The 16689-nt window shown below is 45.9% G+C and overlaps 1 protein-coding gene across 3 annotated transcripts; it reads right to left on the minus strand.

Annotated features, from left to right (window-relative positions):
- Nucleotides 1–7372: 7372 nt before the first annotated feature.
- On the minus strand, nucleotides 7373–16415 carry gtf2a1 (general transcription factor IIA, 1). 3 transcript variants are annotated; one of them, XM_015350273.2, is made up of 11 exons: nucleotides 16322–16415; nucleotides 13677–13778; nucleotides 12660–12804; nucleotides 11891–11955; nucleotides 10592–10667; nucleotides 10219–10352; nucleotides 9607–9708; nucleotides 9308–9433; nucleotides 8847–9074; nucleotides 8679–8768; nucleotides 7373–8161 (listed from the first exon to the last, which is right to left on the minus strand). In XM_015350273.2, the coding sequence occupies exons 2-11, from the start codon at nucleotides 13689–13691 to the stop codon at nucleotides 8054–8056; spliced, it is 1089 nt and encodes a 362-aa protein (XP_015205759.2). In that variant the 5' UTR covers nucleotides 13692–13778; nucleotides 16322–16415; the 3' UTR covers nucleotides 7373–8053. The 3 variants fall into 3 exon arrangements, with proteins under 3 accessions (XP_015205759.2, XP_069049111.1, XP_069049112.1); XM_069193010.1 differs by having other exon boundaries at nucleotides 16129–16402; XM_069193011.1 differs by lacking the exon at nucleotides 9308–9433 and having other exon boundaries at nucleotides 16129–16398.
- Nucleotides 16416–16689: the final 274 nt, after the last annotated feature.

Consider the following 16689-nt stretch of genomic DNA (forward strand, 5'->3'; position numbering starts at 1 on the left):
GCAGGCTGTCTTTCTGTTCTTGCTTTAGGAATTTCTTCCCACTCTTCCTTGCAGAACGCTTCTAGTTCAGAAATATTCTTAATTCATCTTGCATGAACTGCATGTTTGAGATCTACCCACAGATTTTCAATAATATTCAAGCCTGGGGACTGTGAAGACCATTCCAAAACCTTAATCTTTCGTTTCTTTAAGTAACTCCTGGTTGATTTTGAGGTATGTTTTGGATCATTGTCTTTTGGAATATCCAGCCTCTTTTCAGCTTCAGTTTCTTCACCGACTGTGGGACATTAGCTTCCAGGATTTGTTGATAGTAGAATCCATTTGTCCCTCTACCTGCACAATATTTCCTGTGCCACTGGCTGCCACACCCCAGGGCATAAAAGATCCACCCCCATGCTTAACAGTTGGCAAGGTGTATTTTTCTTCAAATGCCCCTTTGGTGATTGTAGCCAGAGAGTTCAATTTTTACTTCATCAGACCACAGCACTTGGTTCCAAAATGCCTCTAGCTTATCTAAGTGTTGTGTTGTATACTTCAGACATTGACTGTTGATGAGATAGCAGGTAAGGTTTCCATCTGATGACTCTTCCATGCAGATCATGTTTGTGCAAGTGGACCGGTGCACCACTACTCCTGTGCCAGCTAAGCCCTCCTGCAGGTCCTTTGCAGTGATCTGGGGGTTTTTGCTTTGCATTCCTGACCAGTCTACAAGCAGTTCTGTCTGAGATTCTTCTTGGTCTTCCACATCTGGTCTTAACTTCAACGGTTACCCTTTATTTTTATTTGTTAATGACATTTTGGACAGTGGAAATTGCAAGCAGGAAGTGCGTATATATATATCTATCTTTTTATAGCCTTCCCCTGCTTTTAAAGTCAATTATCTATATTTTCTGATCCTCAATCAGCTGCTTCAAGGAGCCCATGGTTGTTGAGTGTAAATACAACATCCTGAGAGGTTTAAAGTCATATAATTAATTAAGCTCTGGAATTGTCATCACCTGACTTAGATTAAGGCCTAACAAGTCAATTAAGTTCTGAGACCTTACAAAAAAAAAACACTAGCGGATCAGCTGGATCACATTGACTGTTTTATTTTTTTTCAATCTGTTAATTCAGAAAATAAATAGTAACTTTGCATTAACATTTGCAGAAATATGTCAAGTTTAAGTTTGTTCACTGCAGTAGTTGTTAACTTCTTTTCACTTCAACTTCAAAATCAACACGTAATTTTGCCCGGGGTGCCCAAACTTTCACTTACAACTGTGGAGTCGGTTTAGCTGCTCTTTGAAACTAAAAGGCTTTACTCGTCCCATACCTGATACTATCCAGAAGGAATTCATTATACCCTTTCTTATATCAAATACTGAATCAAAATACTCAGAGGGGTTTACTCTCTTGTAGTGGTGCCACACTACAAAAAATATAGTTGTGGAAATAAGAACAGTCCCTTTAGAGCTGAATCTTCTGTCCCGTTTATCTGGCTGGAAGACTGGTCTGTACAAGATGGCTCCCACTAACAGCACAGTGATTTTCGGCAGGGAGGGCGAGAGTGAAGGAAACCTTCTCTAGTGTACAGCTTGAACTCCTGGGACCAGGTATTCGCCTCTTGCTTGATGTTTTTTTTTTATTTCCACTTTAGAGCTTCTCTCACACAGACCTCTGCCTATTCAAAACTCCTACTTGAAAATGGCCTGAGTCTAAACTTCTCCTTTGTCTGTAGGGAACCGAGGGCCCAGAACACTTAATGGTTATACAAGAGTTCATATGGGGCGTCTGTAACATGCCAGCAGCTCAGGACTTTCACTGTGCAAATCAGCTGAGGACACAGCCTCATACTGCGTTACAGCTGTGAGGCTGTTGATGCAAAACAACAAACGCCACTATTTTAAGAACATTCCAGCTATATACAAAACAATATAATTAATAAAATTAAATCACCACACAGCAGGTCTACCTTTTAGTCAACAAAACAGCTTAATTGTTTGAGTAAACAGTATGTTATTATTCCTTAATTTAATGGTCAGCTATTATACCTTTCCAGAGAGTGCCATGATTTAGAGAAAGACCATTTGGGGTTTCAGCAAGATGTAATGCTGTACATTACACAAATATTAATTAAAAAAAAGTCCGGACAAACAAGTCTGTCTTTCAGTATGATAAAATGGCATATTGTGTTTTTGGCCCATGTACCATTTCTGATTTTAAAAGCACTGAGCGCTTACGTTACTTTTGGCTTCTGAATGGCTTTTAAGGAGCTCTTGAAACTAATAAGCATGGCAAACCTCCAGAACGAGTCCTCAAAGCATTTTCTTCAGTATGCTAGAAACTTCACAGGGCAAAGAATCTAATTAAGTAAACAGCACTGCTGTAGAACTAAGATGTGCTATTTTCTTTTGCTTACAGAATTTGAATAGAGAGATGAGATGTTTTAATTTCAAGATGAAACAAAAGTATCTAATATGAGTAACAGTGAAGGAGGATTGAGTGAGAGCCTGAGTAAACCCTAGTGCTTGCTTGTAGTGTTGATTTTACATGAACATTTACATGCAGTTCTGTGATTAAGAAAGAAAAATAGGAGTACAGCATCACACCAGATTCAAACAATAAAAAAACTTCAGTGTTTTGATCAACAAATTACCAGCATTCGCAAAACATGAAAAAAGTTCATGTTCTGTTGTTACAGCTGATGGCTGTTTTTTTTTTTAAAAAAACCCTAGAGCTCTCAATGGAAATTAACGGCTGAGGTAATCCTCAAAGATCGCTCAATTACAAATCAAGTTTAAGACTAATCAAAACACTGACAGTCCGACACATTCCTTCAATCCACAGGGGATCAAGTTCTCATTCTTAATTCCCAGGCATTATACGTCCAGCAAACAAGAGCAAAACATCTGGCAAATGCTATTGGAGGGACCATTGGAAACTGCTACGGCCGCTTATCAAACCTTTACAAAGCCTAAAACTGATGTTGCACAGTAATTAACATGCAGGATTATGTAAAATGCAAGAAGCCTCAGTGTAAATGCTGTGGGGCTTCCTCATTCTTAAACATACACGATTTGGCCAGACAGGCTCCATGTGCTTTAAGAGAAAGCCTCTGTAGACCTCCACAGCAGACACCCTTCATTCCCAGCGCTGATGCTCGTGGGCCCTGCTCGGCCCTCTCTCCTCCTGCCTGGAAGGACAGCTGCCAGGCTAGATTCCCTCTGCAGTCTGTGAGGGTCAGCCCGACACCAGAAGAGCAGGCTTCTGCAGACAGGCTTCCCACTCAATTTTACCAACAAAATTCTAAAACCTCTCCATGACTTTTCCATAACTTCTTTTCCTGCATAATTTACATCTCGCACGTCCTGGGTCTTCATCTTTTTGGAGCCATAGCATGTATTTTTCATCTGCTAACCAGCGGTCACTGAAAACACATTTACCCGGCGTTCTGACCTGGGTGCTAGGCTAGCTTACAGCTCACTATAAAATTCCCATAAGAGGGTCGGACGCAACACCATAAGGGGTCATGTCAGCAACAGCAACGCCGCCGCCTCTTTTAAAAAGGGTGGTAACTTATTAACAAAATTACCTGATACAGCTATGATCATTTTGGGTCAATTAAAAAAAATTCCATGACTTTTCCAAAACTTAATGGATATTTTGCCATTTTTCAAAACTTTTCCAGGCCTCGAAAATGAAATTTCATTTTCAGGATCCGTGGGAACCCTGCGCAGATAACTGCTTTTGATGAAAGCTCCCGTGCCAATACTCACGCTTGTCAACATCTTTAATATTTTAGTTTATTTTTAAAAAGGCACTTACAAGGACAATAAACATCTTAGTGCTTGACAACAAGGCAGAAATCCGGGCCGAACAACCACTACGAATTCTGACAGGAAAGCAGAGAGTGGCCAAGTCGAACCCCACTCTTTCAGTGGGTGTCAATTGTGAAGACGGCTACAGTTTAGTGCTGGCGATCCTGATCATTTTTTCCTGGGCTCTCTAATCCCGAATCATGTGGAGACAGTAGCTCAGGCTGCATGGGACAGCAATTTTAACTGTGACAATACAGCAGAAGCAAAACAAAACCTAGGTGGTGATAAAATGAGGCACGATTCTAACACAAGACCACTAGCTGGCGCAGTGTTAAACTAAATACAAAGTGAGATTCAAACGTACCATAAATTATCTTTATCTCAGACAAAAATAAATAACTACCCATCCCTCCCCCCTAACATAAAGCCCACATTTAAAAATCATCAATATTATATTTTGTTTTTAGGATTCATTCCCGAAGGATGAAAACTGTATTAAATCAAATCACATTTAGTCTTTCTGGCAACACAAACCATCATTTCAGATTATAACTGTCTGAAAAACATCTATTTCAATTTGCAGAGTTAGAATTTTTACTCGGATGGTTAGGTCTCTGACAGACCTGTAAATTCTCTTAAAGCTGGAGTGCTTTTTCCCCAGAGGACACCCCGAAGTGGTCTAAAAGCTCAAGGATTCGCATTCTTGATCAGATAAGCATCCGAGCAGCAGCTGCTGGAAACGAACACCTTTCCCACAGGTGATATCAAGTTTAAACGGCCACTTTCCTCATAACCAAAGTGAAATGTAACAGTATTACTGTACCGCTGTATCTTGTCCTGTTGGGGAAAAAATAAGATTTTGAGAATTTTGATCAACTAACAAACCCTGTATTTTTTTTTTTAAGATATCAGGATTTTGACTCACTCTCCACCCCACACCTGAAGAGACTGAACAGCTTAAATGTTTTTCTATTTATTCAGTGTGGAATAAACCTCTTCTTCCTTTATAGCTAACACACTGCCTGGACCTCAAAGGAGGATAACATCACAATTTCATCACTGTGGTCAACATATTTGAAGGACAAAAGTCTACTTAATAGACTGCAGTATCTCAAAACTTCCACAGCTTGCCACCATAGACTTCACAGACTGCTGAACGTTTTACTTCACTAATCTCTCGGGTATTCTACAGTAAGAATTATAGTAAGTTATTCAGCTCAGACATGTGTGTAATAAAAGGTTTAGTCTGAAATGAAAACTTTGTAGGATTCATCATACCCAAGTAAGAACTTGGGATACCATTAATTTAAAGAGCAATGAGTGGCATACTTAATCACCCAGGGAGCTCAACAACAGTGGCACTGGGGTCCCGGGTTTAATTCCAGACCTGGGCTACCATCTGCGTGGAGTTTGCATGTTCTCCCTGGGTTCACATGGGTTTCCTCCCACAGTCCAAAGACATGCTGGTGGGTTATTTGGCTTGTGTGTAAACTGGCCCTGGCGTGAGAGTGTGCGGGTCTGTCTGCGTGCCCTGCAATGGACTGGCGTCCTCTCTAGCGAATATCTTGCCTTGTGCCTGCTGCTTCCCAGGATACGTTCCAGCTCCCCCGTGACCCTGAACTGGAAGAAGTGGTTAGAAACCGGATGGAAGCTGGAATGTTTAAGTGTTTTTACTGCATGCTCAAAGGCACTCCATGACTTTCTTTGTAATCTACCAACATTTACAACCTGCTAGAATGTCCGACAGCAACACTAGCTGGTAAGGAAATTTAGGTATTTTCGGAAACAAAAACAAATACCACATATTTGGTCACTTAAAGAATGTAACATCTTTATGAAAGCTACACTAAACTAACTAAAACAAGGTTTAAGTAATCCTGGTGCTCTCCGTGTTGCATGGTCCATAACTTTCTGTGAACTGCAAAGTCAAAATGCAAAGACTGTTCGACGTCTGCCCCCTACTGGTTGAAGACAACATCACAGGAAGTTTGTAAAACTAAAATGCTAAATATTCAGACCTTGAAGTCGAGCAGCATGGAAATTTAAAACTTGAAAAAGAAAAAAAAAACATGCCTAACTACACCTGAAACAGGTTATCATAACACTAAATTGGACTCCCTAATATCATTACTCATCAGTTAATTAAATGCAAATTATGCATCAGATATTTCTGGTTTTGGACCTTACAAAAGAGAGAGTCTGCATTCTATCTAGACCTGGTAGCTAATGTCACAGACCACACAGATTTTTCTTAATACTTTTAATTAAAAGTTTAGCAAAGGCAAATTGTTTTAGGTAACTCAAAATAGGTCTCAGTACAACAAAATACTACGTTCTCTAATTGTATTCAAAGCGTGGCCTTTAACAGATGACAGTGTAAATTACAAAGAGCAACCTTGATTTGAAAACAGTATAGAATGAATTATACAAACATAATAAATAGATTTCCCTCTTACACATACAGTATGTACAACAGCAGTTGAAACAAATGGTAGATTAACAGTAGAAAACAGGGTTTATCTGAATGGAACAAGCTGACGTACACAATGTTCAAAACCCACTTTTCTCCTTCCAGACACAGGAGACCTGAATTCTGAAATAAAATCAAAGGCACAAACACAAATGTATGCAATAACAAAACTTCACTTAAAAGTTGTATTTGAAAAGGAGGCTGTTATGGGTAAGCTTCACATTTTTATGTAAGAAAACTGAACAAATTAGTTGTTTCTGTCAAGGGACAGAATTGTTCAATCGATACATTAGCAGATGTACTAGATTCGTTTGAAATTTTGAGTAGTCCATATTTTAGTTGTGCCTTAGCTCCAATTCTGAATGATTGTGTACATCAGCTAAAGTCAGGTATTGACACAGTACACTGAAAGACAACTCTCCTTAACCATGACTAAGCTTTAAAAGGCTTAACACAACCAAGCTATGTGCAAGATTAATAATTAAAAAATGACATACCCTTTAATTGTCAAATTATGCAATACTGCACTGCTTAAACAAAAACCACCACAGAAAGAAAAACAAATTCAAGTTGAAATAAAGACTCCCGAATGAAATGAACTGAAACGTTTAAACAAAAAACTATGATTAAAATTCAAGTACAATAAGAAGAGGAAACCGCTCCAGATGGAACACATGAAGTAAATCTAAAAGCCGAAAAGAAGCAACATAATTGTAAAAGGAACACTTGTATTGTAATAAGAGCACAGTCTGGTGCGTTTTGTTCACAAATTAACCAGCTCCAACTTCCCACTGACCCAGAATGTCACAGGAATAAATAAAAAAAGGTTTAAAAAGAATCATATCATACCCCACTACATAGGGAAGTACAGCACATAACCATCATCCAACTAACAGGCAGCTTTGGCTCATCAGCGACGATGTTCGTGGACAACCAGAATGGAACAAGCCTTCAGGGCTCCTGCTGCTGTCGACTGGACACGGCCGACAACGGGAACACAAATGACCTGGCTGTTAACATACTGCACTGACCCAAGCCAACATGGTGAAACCAGAAACTGAAGTCTCAAAATCCCAGATGTCATTGACTGAATGTTTTTAAAAAAAAAAAAAAAGATTCCATGTATAACACGACAAGATGCGGACAAACATACCTGTAGTTTATGTTGTGCAGAACGATGTGTGAAAAGGAGACATCAAACTGCTAAAAGACTCCAATGAGCAATTTCGGTCTTTAGGCTGAGTGGTGTATGGAAGCTTAGTGTCTGTAGTACTGGCAAATAAAATTCATACTGTACCCCCACTGAAAACTATAATCCTCAGATATGAGACCAAGATCAGGTGTATTCCGCAGGACTCCCAGTTAACCCGAGTCCATGCAAAATATCTGAGAACAACTATCCCATTCACACTCAGTATGCCCAGAAAACAGGCCTTTAATTGGGTTATGAATTTGCATCTAATTTGTTGAATGCTAATGTAAACCAAAAGATTCCCTGAAGTTTTTCTCTTCATTTCTATGGTTGCACGTTGTGGGGGAAAAAATAAAATAAAAACACTGTTCCAGACTCCAGTTGTTTTTACCAGTCAACAGCAATATTAAGTTATAAATACCTGTATACAAATTGACATCACACATAAGCTGTACAAAGAGGGAGGCTTGATCTTATCATAGTGTTGCATTTAACACTTCCAGTAGCTCAGTTTTCCCCACAAGTCAGCTGAAGTGCGTATCATCCAAAGCATGATGTGTCTTGCATTGCTTTACAAAATACCAGTCACTTTTACCATTCTGCATCCCCGATGGCTTTAGAAAATACGTAATCTCTTCCATTTAGGTTCATGATTCCATCTTTGAGGTGGAATTTCCATTTATTCTTACTTCTGTGAATCTAAAATAAACACAGGCAATTAATGTCAAGACTAAAACTGCACAGTGCTCAGACGTTTACAGTGCTGTTTGAAAAGTTCGCACTTGATATATACAAGCACACCACGAACAGCTCCACTGGAGAAACCGCACTGCTACACATACAGGGCTTTCCCAGAGCACGAACCAGCTGCCCAGGAAAACTCAGGCCAGCCGAAGCCACGAGTCTCAGAATGCCAGCCTGGGAACAGCAGCACTCAGAAGTAGAGGAGACAAAAGCCTTAAACCTTCAAGACCTGTCGGGACTTGAAACTTTCTGCCAGCAGAAGAAAAAAAAAAAACTCTGAATCTGGCCTTCAAAGTGAAAGAAGGGAAGCTTTTCGGTGAGCAATGACAATTCTACAGTCGGCGCCCATTTTAAAATGATGCGCCTGCATTCCAAATCGGTACCAAAAGTGCTGAAGTGTTAGCAGCAGTCAGAAGATGCAGATCACGGCAGAGCTGAGGCTCCGATTAACGCCTATAGCTCCTCGTCTTACCTTGTCATATTGGCACACAACTACGTTCTCCGTGTCAAACAGCTCCTGGCCCTCCTCGTCGCTCACGTCGTCCCCGCTGTTCAAAGGCTCCTGCGAACAGAGAAAGCCTCTGGCTTGCTTGACTGCACTCTGCAGGAGGGGCTAGGGCAGAGAAAGAGAGAGACAAACCTCTTCCACTTGACCGTCTTCTCCTCCGTCTTTGTCCTTGTCCTCCTCCTCGTCTTCGTCGTACTCGTCCTCTTCCTCCTCGTCTTCCTCCGAGGACGTGTCGCCGGCCCCGTCCACCTGCAGCATCATGGGCGGCTGCGCGGGCTGCTGTTGCTGCTGCTGCTGCTGCGGCGGCACCTGCGCGGTGCTCTGGCCCGCAGGGGCGGCCATGGGAGCCGCCTGCATGACCTGCGACACAAGCACACAGCGTGAAGAGGCTGGCGGCGGCGGTGCACCCGCCAAGCGTGACCGCTCGCTTACAGACACGGGAACACACGGTGTGTGATCCTCGAGGCAGGAGCAGACTGTCGGGACAAAAGCGCTCACAGCATATTATTCGGCCGCTAGCGACTTTCTGCGATCCAGGCGACACTTGCGCGCTGGGCGGGTGTTTTGCACGTGTGCGCGCTGAAACTACGAACCCTGTGACCGCACACGGGGGAGAGGGGGAGGCGCAGACAGAGCTGCTCGTCTCTCAACTCCTCACGGGCAGCACACCATCGCACCGCCTGCCAGCACCCGGCCGCCTCTACGGAATCCAGCCAAGTCTGCTGGCGACACAAACCAGTCTCAACCCCACGATCACAGAGCCCACCCTACAGCCGGGCAAGTGCCTCGACTGGCTCAGGCACTGGGAAGCGCACGAACCACCACTTAAAGGACTGCACGTGAGCAACTGCCTGTCAAACTGCACGAACGGTCCCCCCCCAGCGTGTCCTACCTGTGCATTCTGAGGGACTTTATTGCCAGCAATGACGATCTGCTGAGGCTGAATGATAACCCCAGTCTGCTGAGGGATCCCACCTGGGAGGGGAGTCAGGACCTAAGGGCAGAGCACCGACCACATGATGCACAGGAAAGAGACAGCAATGATACTACACCGCAGTTCACTGCTGAATAGAGAAACAGATGTTCCATTAAACTAATTCAGACAACTTTTATTTACAAAAATGAAAATGAGAGAATGGGGCAGAAATGTGGAGAATTCAGAGGCTGCACTTCTATCTCATCTGCTGTCCCTAAGCCAACATTCCTCTGAGCACAGCTGGGTGCCTGTGAGCTATCGTGTTTAAGGCAAGGCCAGGACAAAAAGAGACAAAAAGGACAAAGGGGGGGAGGGGGGATGAGGAGGGAAAAGATACAGTGTGTTTATTTGCAATTCAGGCAACTGCACATTATTTTACAACGCATGCACAGACACGTGCTCTACAGTTCCTCTGGGGAGCGGCAGAGGAACACAGAGGCCCGTCCCGCGCCGAGAAGCAAACGGGAGACCGCAGCTGTGCTCCTGCTCCTCGGCGCGGGACGGGCCTGTGCTGCACGGCGGACGTACCTGTTGAATGACGGGGGCCTGCACCCCACTGGGCTGCATCTGCGGCAGGACCTGCTGCTGCAGCACCACCTGCTGCTGGGGCTGGATGAGGTACTGGGCCCCGTTCGGAGCTCTCACCACCTGCAGGATTTGACCTGACAAACACACCAATTAATGCCAGCACGTCCGGCGGAACCCGTCCTCTTCCGTCACAGACCAAGGGTGTAAGAGGAAGGGAAAGTCCGTCTCGATAATCTCGAGAAACCAGAGTTAAAACTTGACGAGCAGAAACCAAACTGCTCCCAAATGAACTACATTTCACTTAAAAAAAAAAAAAAGAGTACACGTTGAAGTACGGGTGTGATTCTCGCTAACCCCCGAAGTGCTGCCTTACCTTGATTGGTAATGAGCTGCTGATAGGGGCTGACACCCGTGGGCAAGGCCAGAGTTGCAGCAGTGGCGGCTGCGCTCTGCACAAGGAGACAAAAGTGCGCGCGCAGTCAGACGAGAACACCTCGCACAGATCCAGCGCACCCGCACCCGGGGGGGCTCTTCAGAGAACGGCTATGCCTCCTGACCCGTTTAAGACACTAAGGGGGAACCGCATCCTAAGTTTCTCAGATCGGTTATTAAATTTCGATAAATTCATTGACGGTATTGCAGCATTTCGCAAATTCTGATTTCAGCACAAAATCATGACCTTTGTGAAAGTAATGCGAGTCACCTCGTTGTTGCAAACCACTGGTCTCTCCACGGGCGAGAGCGCGAGTTCCTGCTCACTAGTCACTGTGCTGGCTTGATGTACTGTGACGCACGAGTGAAATGCACAGGCTGTGCGGCAGACATTTCACTGCAGAACTGTTCCAACGTGATCTGCGTTCAGAGTAAACAAGTAGTATTTGTCGGCAAAACCGTCTGGAAGTTGAGAGCAATATTTCTATCGGATTAAAAGAGATGTTGTCACAAGCCTGCTGGGGCTGCTTCGCTGCACCAGACATTTTGTTGCCTTGCTCTGAATCGCAGAATACGGTGCTGCACATACCTGGAAACTGTCTATATTGATGTACACAGTAATGTGTTAAATCTCCAATTCACATTTAACTTTTATTGTGGTTTGAAATACACACATTAATGCCGATTCTTTCTAGCCCTGAAATATAAAAACAGCATTTTAATGGCTATCACGGAACTAAAAGCATAAAAGTCGTAAAGGAGATTCCTTCTGGCTCATCGGATTGGTAATAGTTATTTGATCCCAGGTTCCTATCCAGTTGCTTCTCCAAGGAAACCAGGAAAACCACATCGGCAACACTACGCGGAAAGCAGAGCCTCTCGTTCTCAGCTCCCAATGCATTTCCACGGAGCTTCACTCATTGGCTCATGCTTCACGTGTTCGGAGCGATTTTTTTTTAATGTCAGCTATCTGGACTTGGAGACCGAGTGGGACAGCTCGCTGATGCCGGTCTGAAATTCCCAGCTCCGACAAGATGAGTCCACCCAGACTCTCTTCATGGCAGCTGCTCCAAAGGCACGCAGGGCGCAAGGCCACACCAGCACTAAGCAACGGACATTAACAGGGCGTTCATCGCTGCTCACGAACACATTACATAAGCCTCGCAGACACGCGATTGCTACAGACTTCGGAAATCCCTAGGATGAATAAATGCATTCACACAAACATGTAAAGGCTTACCATCCCTGTGGCGTTCATGTGCTGTAGTAATTTTGAATCTTGTACAATAACTTGCTGCTGGGGAGCTACATCAAAAGAGAAAAAGATAAAATTTTGATGCACAGCCCGGAGTTTTAAAAAAAAACAGACTTTTAAGATGAATAACCTGCACAGCAAACAACTTAACTTCTGCCTATTAAGTTCCACTGCCATTAACAAAAGAATGTATTATTTCAAACAAAGGGCATTAAAGCTACGCACAAATACAGAAAACATGTAAATCTGTCCATATGACCATTTTTATACGTCAATAAAAACTATGAACGAAACACACCTTGTATAACGTTCTCACCTCCGCAGCTATGCGTTAGTAGAAGCAGTAGAAACAGACCCCTTTGTTCCCTTCAGGGGTTTTAATGCTTAAACGAACGCAGGAGGCTGACCGGTAGAGGTGCTCTCCCGAGTGCATGCTGAGGAGGCCAGTCCACTGACCAGGATTGCACCAATGCCAGTTAACCTGATTGATCAGTCGGGGTTTTGCTTTCTCGGCTCTTGGAAGCCCCCATGCCCCCCACCCCCCCTATCGTGGCTCCATCAGAGAGAGATGCACCTCAGTGCTCCAGCCAGCGCTGAGCCTCTGGTACAGGCCTGCGTTCCCCGAGACATGCTCCACCCCAAGGCTGGCGGGCCAGAGGAGTCTCGGCGCCACCGGACACAGCACGGGGACCCCCCGGCCCCCAGCCCTGGAGCCGAGGCAGGCGACCCCGGGTGGGATGGGGGGGGGGCTCACCTTGCTGGGCGGGCGGAATGATGACCTGGGGCTGCTGGGATTGCTGCTGCTGTTGCTGCTGCTGCTGCTGCGCCTGCAGGATCTGCTGCTCCTCCGTGTGAAAGCCCTCCACCGCCTTGGACTGCATCAGCTTGCTCTCCCACAGCTGCGGAGAGGAAAGGAGCAGCCGCTGGGACGCCGGGACACTCAACAGCTCGCGCCCCACAGCGCCAGGGGAGCCCCCAAACCCGCACACCCCCGCCCACTCCTCTAAGGCTCGAGGAGCCTCTCTGCAGAAATCACTCCTGTTCATAATAAAACCGGCTAGAGGATGTTATTAGAAACAGTAAAAGCTAAAATGACAGAATAGCAAAAGGGGAGCCGTGCGCCAGCAGACCCCCGAGGAAGAGTGAAAGCACTGGTCGAGCGGACTGCAAGGGAGGCGCTTCCTTCTTGAGAGCCCTGGTCGAGGAATCAGGGGAGAGGGGAGGGGACTGGACTGGACTAGATAAGATCACTTTATTAGCCCTATACAATTTCTTGCATTAGGGATTTGTCTTTTTGAAGACCCCAGCTTGCTCTCCATGAGACACACAGACAGGGAGAGAAGCTGGGGGTCAGAGCGCAGGGTCAGCCATTGTACTGCAACCCTAGAGCGGTTGGGGTTAAGGGCCTTGCTCAGGGGCCCAACGGAGTAGGACTCCTCTGCCTCAACCTTCCAGCCACAGGCACAGATCCTGAGCCACAGAGCCACTGCTCCGCCTCTTTGAAAACTGGGGGACAGTTTTCAAAGTTTAGAAACTGAACTGGAAGGGAATCTCACAACTCTGTGAATGTTTATTTCAGAAAGCAACACTCGTGGGGTTTTTTAATGTTCTATAATGTCAAATGTCAAAATATCTGCTACACAAATTAAGGACTGCTGCTGTCTTTTAAAATGCAAACAGGCCACCACAGCAAATTACAGCAGTCAAAACTTCTGTCCATGACACTTCTGCAAACTTGACAGACAGGAAGTGGGAAAACGAGACTCCGTACTGTTCTAAGCTCCATGAGGACCTGCTCATCCACTCCCTCATCCAGGAAGAGCTCTCGGACGTCATTGATCACGTCTTCGATCACAGATCTGTACAGTTTAGGCTGAAACAAAGAAACGGACAGGAAAATAATTTTTTAATGTATGACCACAGACAGATGAATCAGCTCCCTTCTTCTGAAACTTACTCATCAATTAATTAAACTCTCAAACCTTTTTTCCATCTCAGCTGCAAACAGTGATCTTTGCAAACAGTGAAACTTGCAAGCCAACAGCAAATGTCTTTCGGCAACAACTGCACAACTGTGGATTTCGAAAGACGCAAATAAACAAACGGCCAGGCTTGACACAGATTTGTAAACCGTATGCGAGCAGGGTTTATAAATAAATCATGCCCTCTCTGTACACCACACTCCCATTTCACTCCTCCGCAGAGCTCTGTAAAGGAGAAGATTCAATTTACTCTGCGAGACAACACGATAAACACGGGAGCCTCTTGAAAGTTAGTTTTGCAGTGAAGAGCGACTAAAAATGAAGTCCAATTTTAATCATATGGATTTTTGTTTTTGTGAAGCAAGGACACATCATTCAATCTATCCTGTAGATTCCACTCATCAACTGCACTCAACACATTATTCAGGGGAACTTGTATACCCTCTATTCATATTTCTAAATCACATCGGCATAACTACACGGTTTCGGTGAGGGCTTTCAAGCACTTCGCAATTCACTTGAAGTCTCCCGGACAATTTCCAAGAATTTGTCCAACTTGGGATCCGGCACTCAATGGCCATTGTGGCACCTCTTGGAAAAGGCCACGGCCTGGCCTCTCCCTGCACTCCTGCTGCGCTACGGACTGGTTGAAATCTTGGGACACCCTCCCGGTCCCCGCCTCCAGGATCCGGACGGGCAAGCTCACACGGTGCGGCACGGCTCGACCCCGCTCGCCGCTCCAGACCGGCTCGGGAGCCCGGAAGCCCATGCACACACATGCTCCTCGACAAACGCGTTTCACAGGACGGCACAGCGCACCTACACGGCGTTACCGCGGGGGGGCGGACAGGTACAGCACCCACACCAGCCCCTCCCCGCCCGACAGAATCAAAACCATTTTTCAGAGAACCGCGGCTCTGCAAACGGCGCACAAGATATCGGGCTAGTGCGCGCCGGCAAAGCGGCTCGGCGGGCTTCCTCTCGCAGGAGGACGGACGGGCGGAGGTTGTCCAAGCGGCCGGGCTCGGCTGGACCCGGCTGGGCTCGGTTCCGACGGGCGAGCACGGCCGCCGTCTCGGCACGACGTCCTCCGCACTCGCGCCTCCCCCGGCCGGCCGGCTCGTCTGCTCTCTATTTAAACCCCCGCCTGGTGTTTATATGGCGAGCCTGTGACGTAGCCGCGAGTAGCACCGTCCCATCCCTGGCAGTCTATATTAGAGAGCAGCCATGGCTCTATATAAAGACGGAGGAAAGGCGGAGGACCAGAGCGGCGGAGGGAGAAGGGAGGCCGGCCGCACTGGCGGAGCCGGAGCCGGGCGACACGGAGCTGCCCGCGTCCCGTCCCGGAGGGAGGAGGGGGGTTTGGGTGGAGGTGACCATTTCACACACACGAACTGGGGCCGAATCTCCAGGATCTGTGAAATGTTATGAGGACGACTCCTTAAAATAAGAGAGGGATTCTCCCCCCCCACCCCACACAGACGCTTTTACATTTTACGTTTCATTCGTGTTAAAACGCAAATTGCGGGCCACTACTGTTCCAATGCGGGGAAGCGCTGTAAATCTACAATATTTTAGTCGGTAGGACTGCCAAGGATGTTACCTCCGTTAGTGAAAGAAAGTGCTTCACAGAAGAAAGGTACTTTCCTAATGGAAAGGCTAAAACGAGCTAGAGTCCCTACTGAACCACAATAAAACTGCTTTTTTTTCCCCAAACGATATTTTTAAAATGCACCTAAAACTCCAGCATTGTGCCAATACCCTGTAAATGCATTTTCCCCTCTTGTCTACCATTAAGAGCTGCAACAGCCCAAGCAGGCATTAAAAAAAAAACCTAAGCAGCCATTATACCAGTGTTTCGAAACCAAATCTTGACAGTAAAATAACTCAAAATCCCAATGCTCATGTTACATTGCAAACAAGAGTACATCTCCTAGGGGAGACATCCCTGCGCTGCAAGAAGAAACACTGCTCTTTTCATGTTGCTTTCTTCACAAAACCCCCCACGTTAGCTACAAATCAGTGAGATGCAACCGCACTGAGGCTCAAAATTTGGTCTCGCCGAGAAGTTCAACGAATGGCTGCTCGGTTCTTTCCCTCTCTCTTCCCCTGCCTCAGCTGCCCTGCATGTTGGACGGAAGGATATGCCCCCCTGTGAGAGTGTCGACACTCGGTCGTTTCGGCAGCACGAATGCAATCGGCGTCATTATCTGACTGACTGCTCTGGAGATCAGTCCTTACCACGGGATTCGAGTTAGCCGAGCTCGCCATTATGAGCCGAGTGTGTGAAAAAAAAAAACAACCAAAACCCACTGCTAAAAACAAAACGGAAACGTCAGAGACTAAAACATCTAAATCCGATATTTAAAAGAACCCCCCCCCACCCAATTCGGCTTGGGTTTTTTTTTTTAAAAGAAATTAAAATACTATGCACTTATACTAGTCCCAAGGGCTGCGCTGTCCAGCCGTCCTCCGCGCTCCGCCGCCCTCCTTTATATACCGAGCTGCGAGTGCGCGAGACACAGCCCTGGTCAGCGCGGCGCGTCTCGCGAGGCCTCGCCCGGGATTTTCCGCGCAGGACGCGAGATTTCCGACGCCCCCACATCCGGGGGCTCTGGGCGGAGTGGCCTGCTGGGAATTGTAGTCTTTCGTAGTTCGGTGGAGTAGGTAGCAGCGTCAGCACGGGTAGGCTGCAAAGGGGCAAGTCCAGGTTTATTCCATATGTCACACCTGAAGAAAGGCTCCACCTTGCGTTTCTTCTCAGCATGGAATAAACCTTGACTTGCTCCATTGTCGTCTTTA

The sequence above is a fragment of the Lepisosteus oculatus genome, chromosome 8, assembly GCF_040954835.1.
Source record: "Lepisosteus oculatus isolate fLepOcu1 chromosome 8, fLepOcu1.hap2, whole genome shotgun sequence".
Classification (NCBI taxonomy): domain Eukaryota; kingdom Metazoa; phylum Chordata; class Actinopteri; order Semionotiformes; family Lepisosteidae; genus Lepisosteus; species Lepisosteus oculatus.

What these genes read in the sequence shown, in the direction of transcription:
- gtf2a1 (XM_069193010.1), bottom strand. Translation starts at nt 16,158, where the DNA reads ATGGCGAGCTCGGCTAACTCGAATCCCGTG. An exon ending in CGGCTAACTCGAATCCCGTG is followed by an intron (nt 13,779 to 16,128) that starts GTAAGGACTGAT and finishes TCTTTGTTTCAG; the next exon opens with CCTAAACTGTACAGATCTGT. An exon ending in GCAGCTCATTACCAATCAAG is followed by an intron (nt 10,353 to 10,591) that starts GTAAGGCAGCAC and finishes TGTGTTTGTCAG; the next exon opens with GTCAAATCCTGCAGGTGGTG.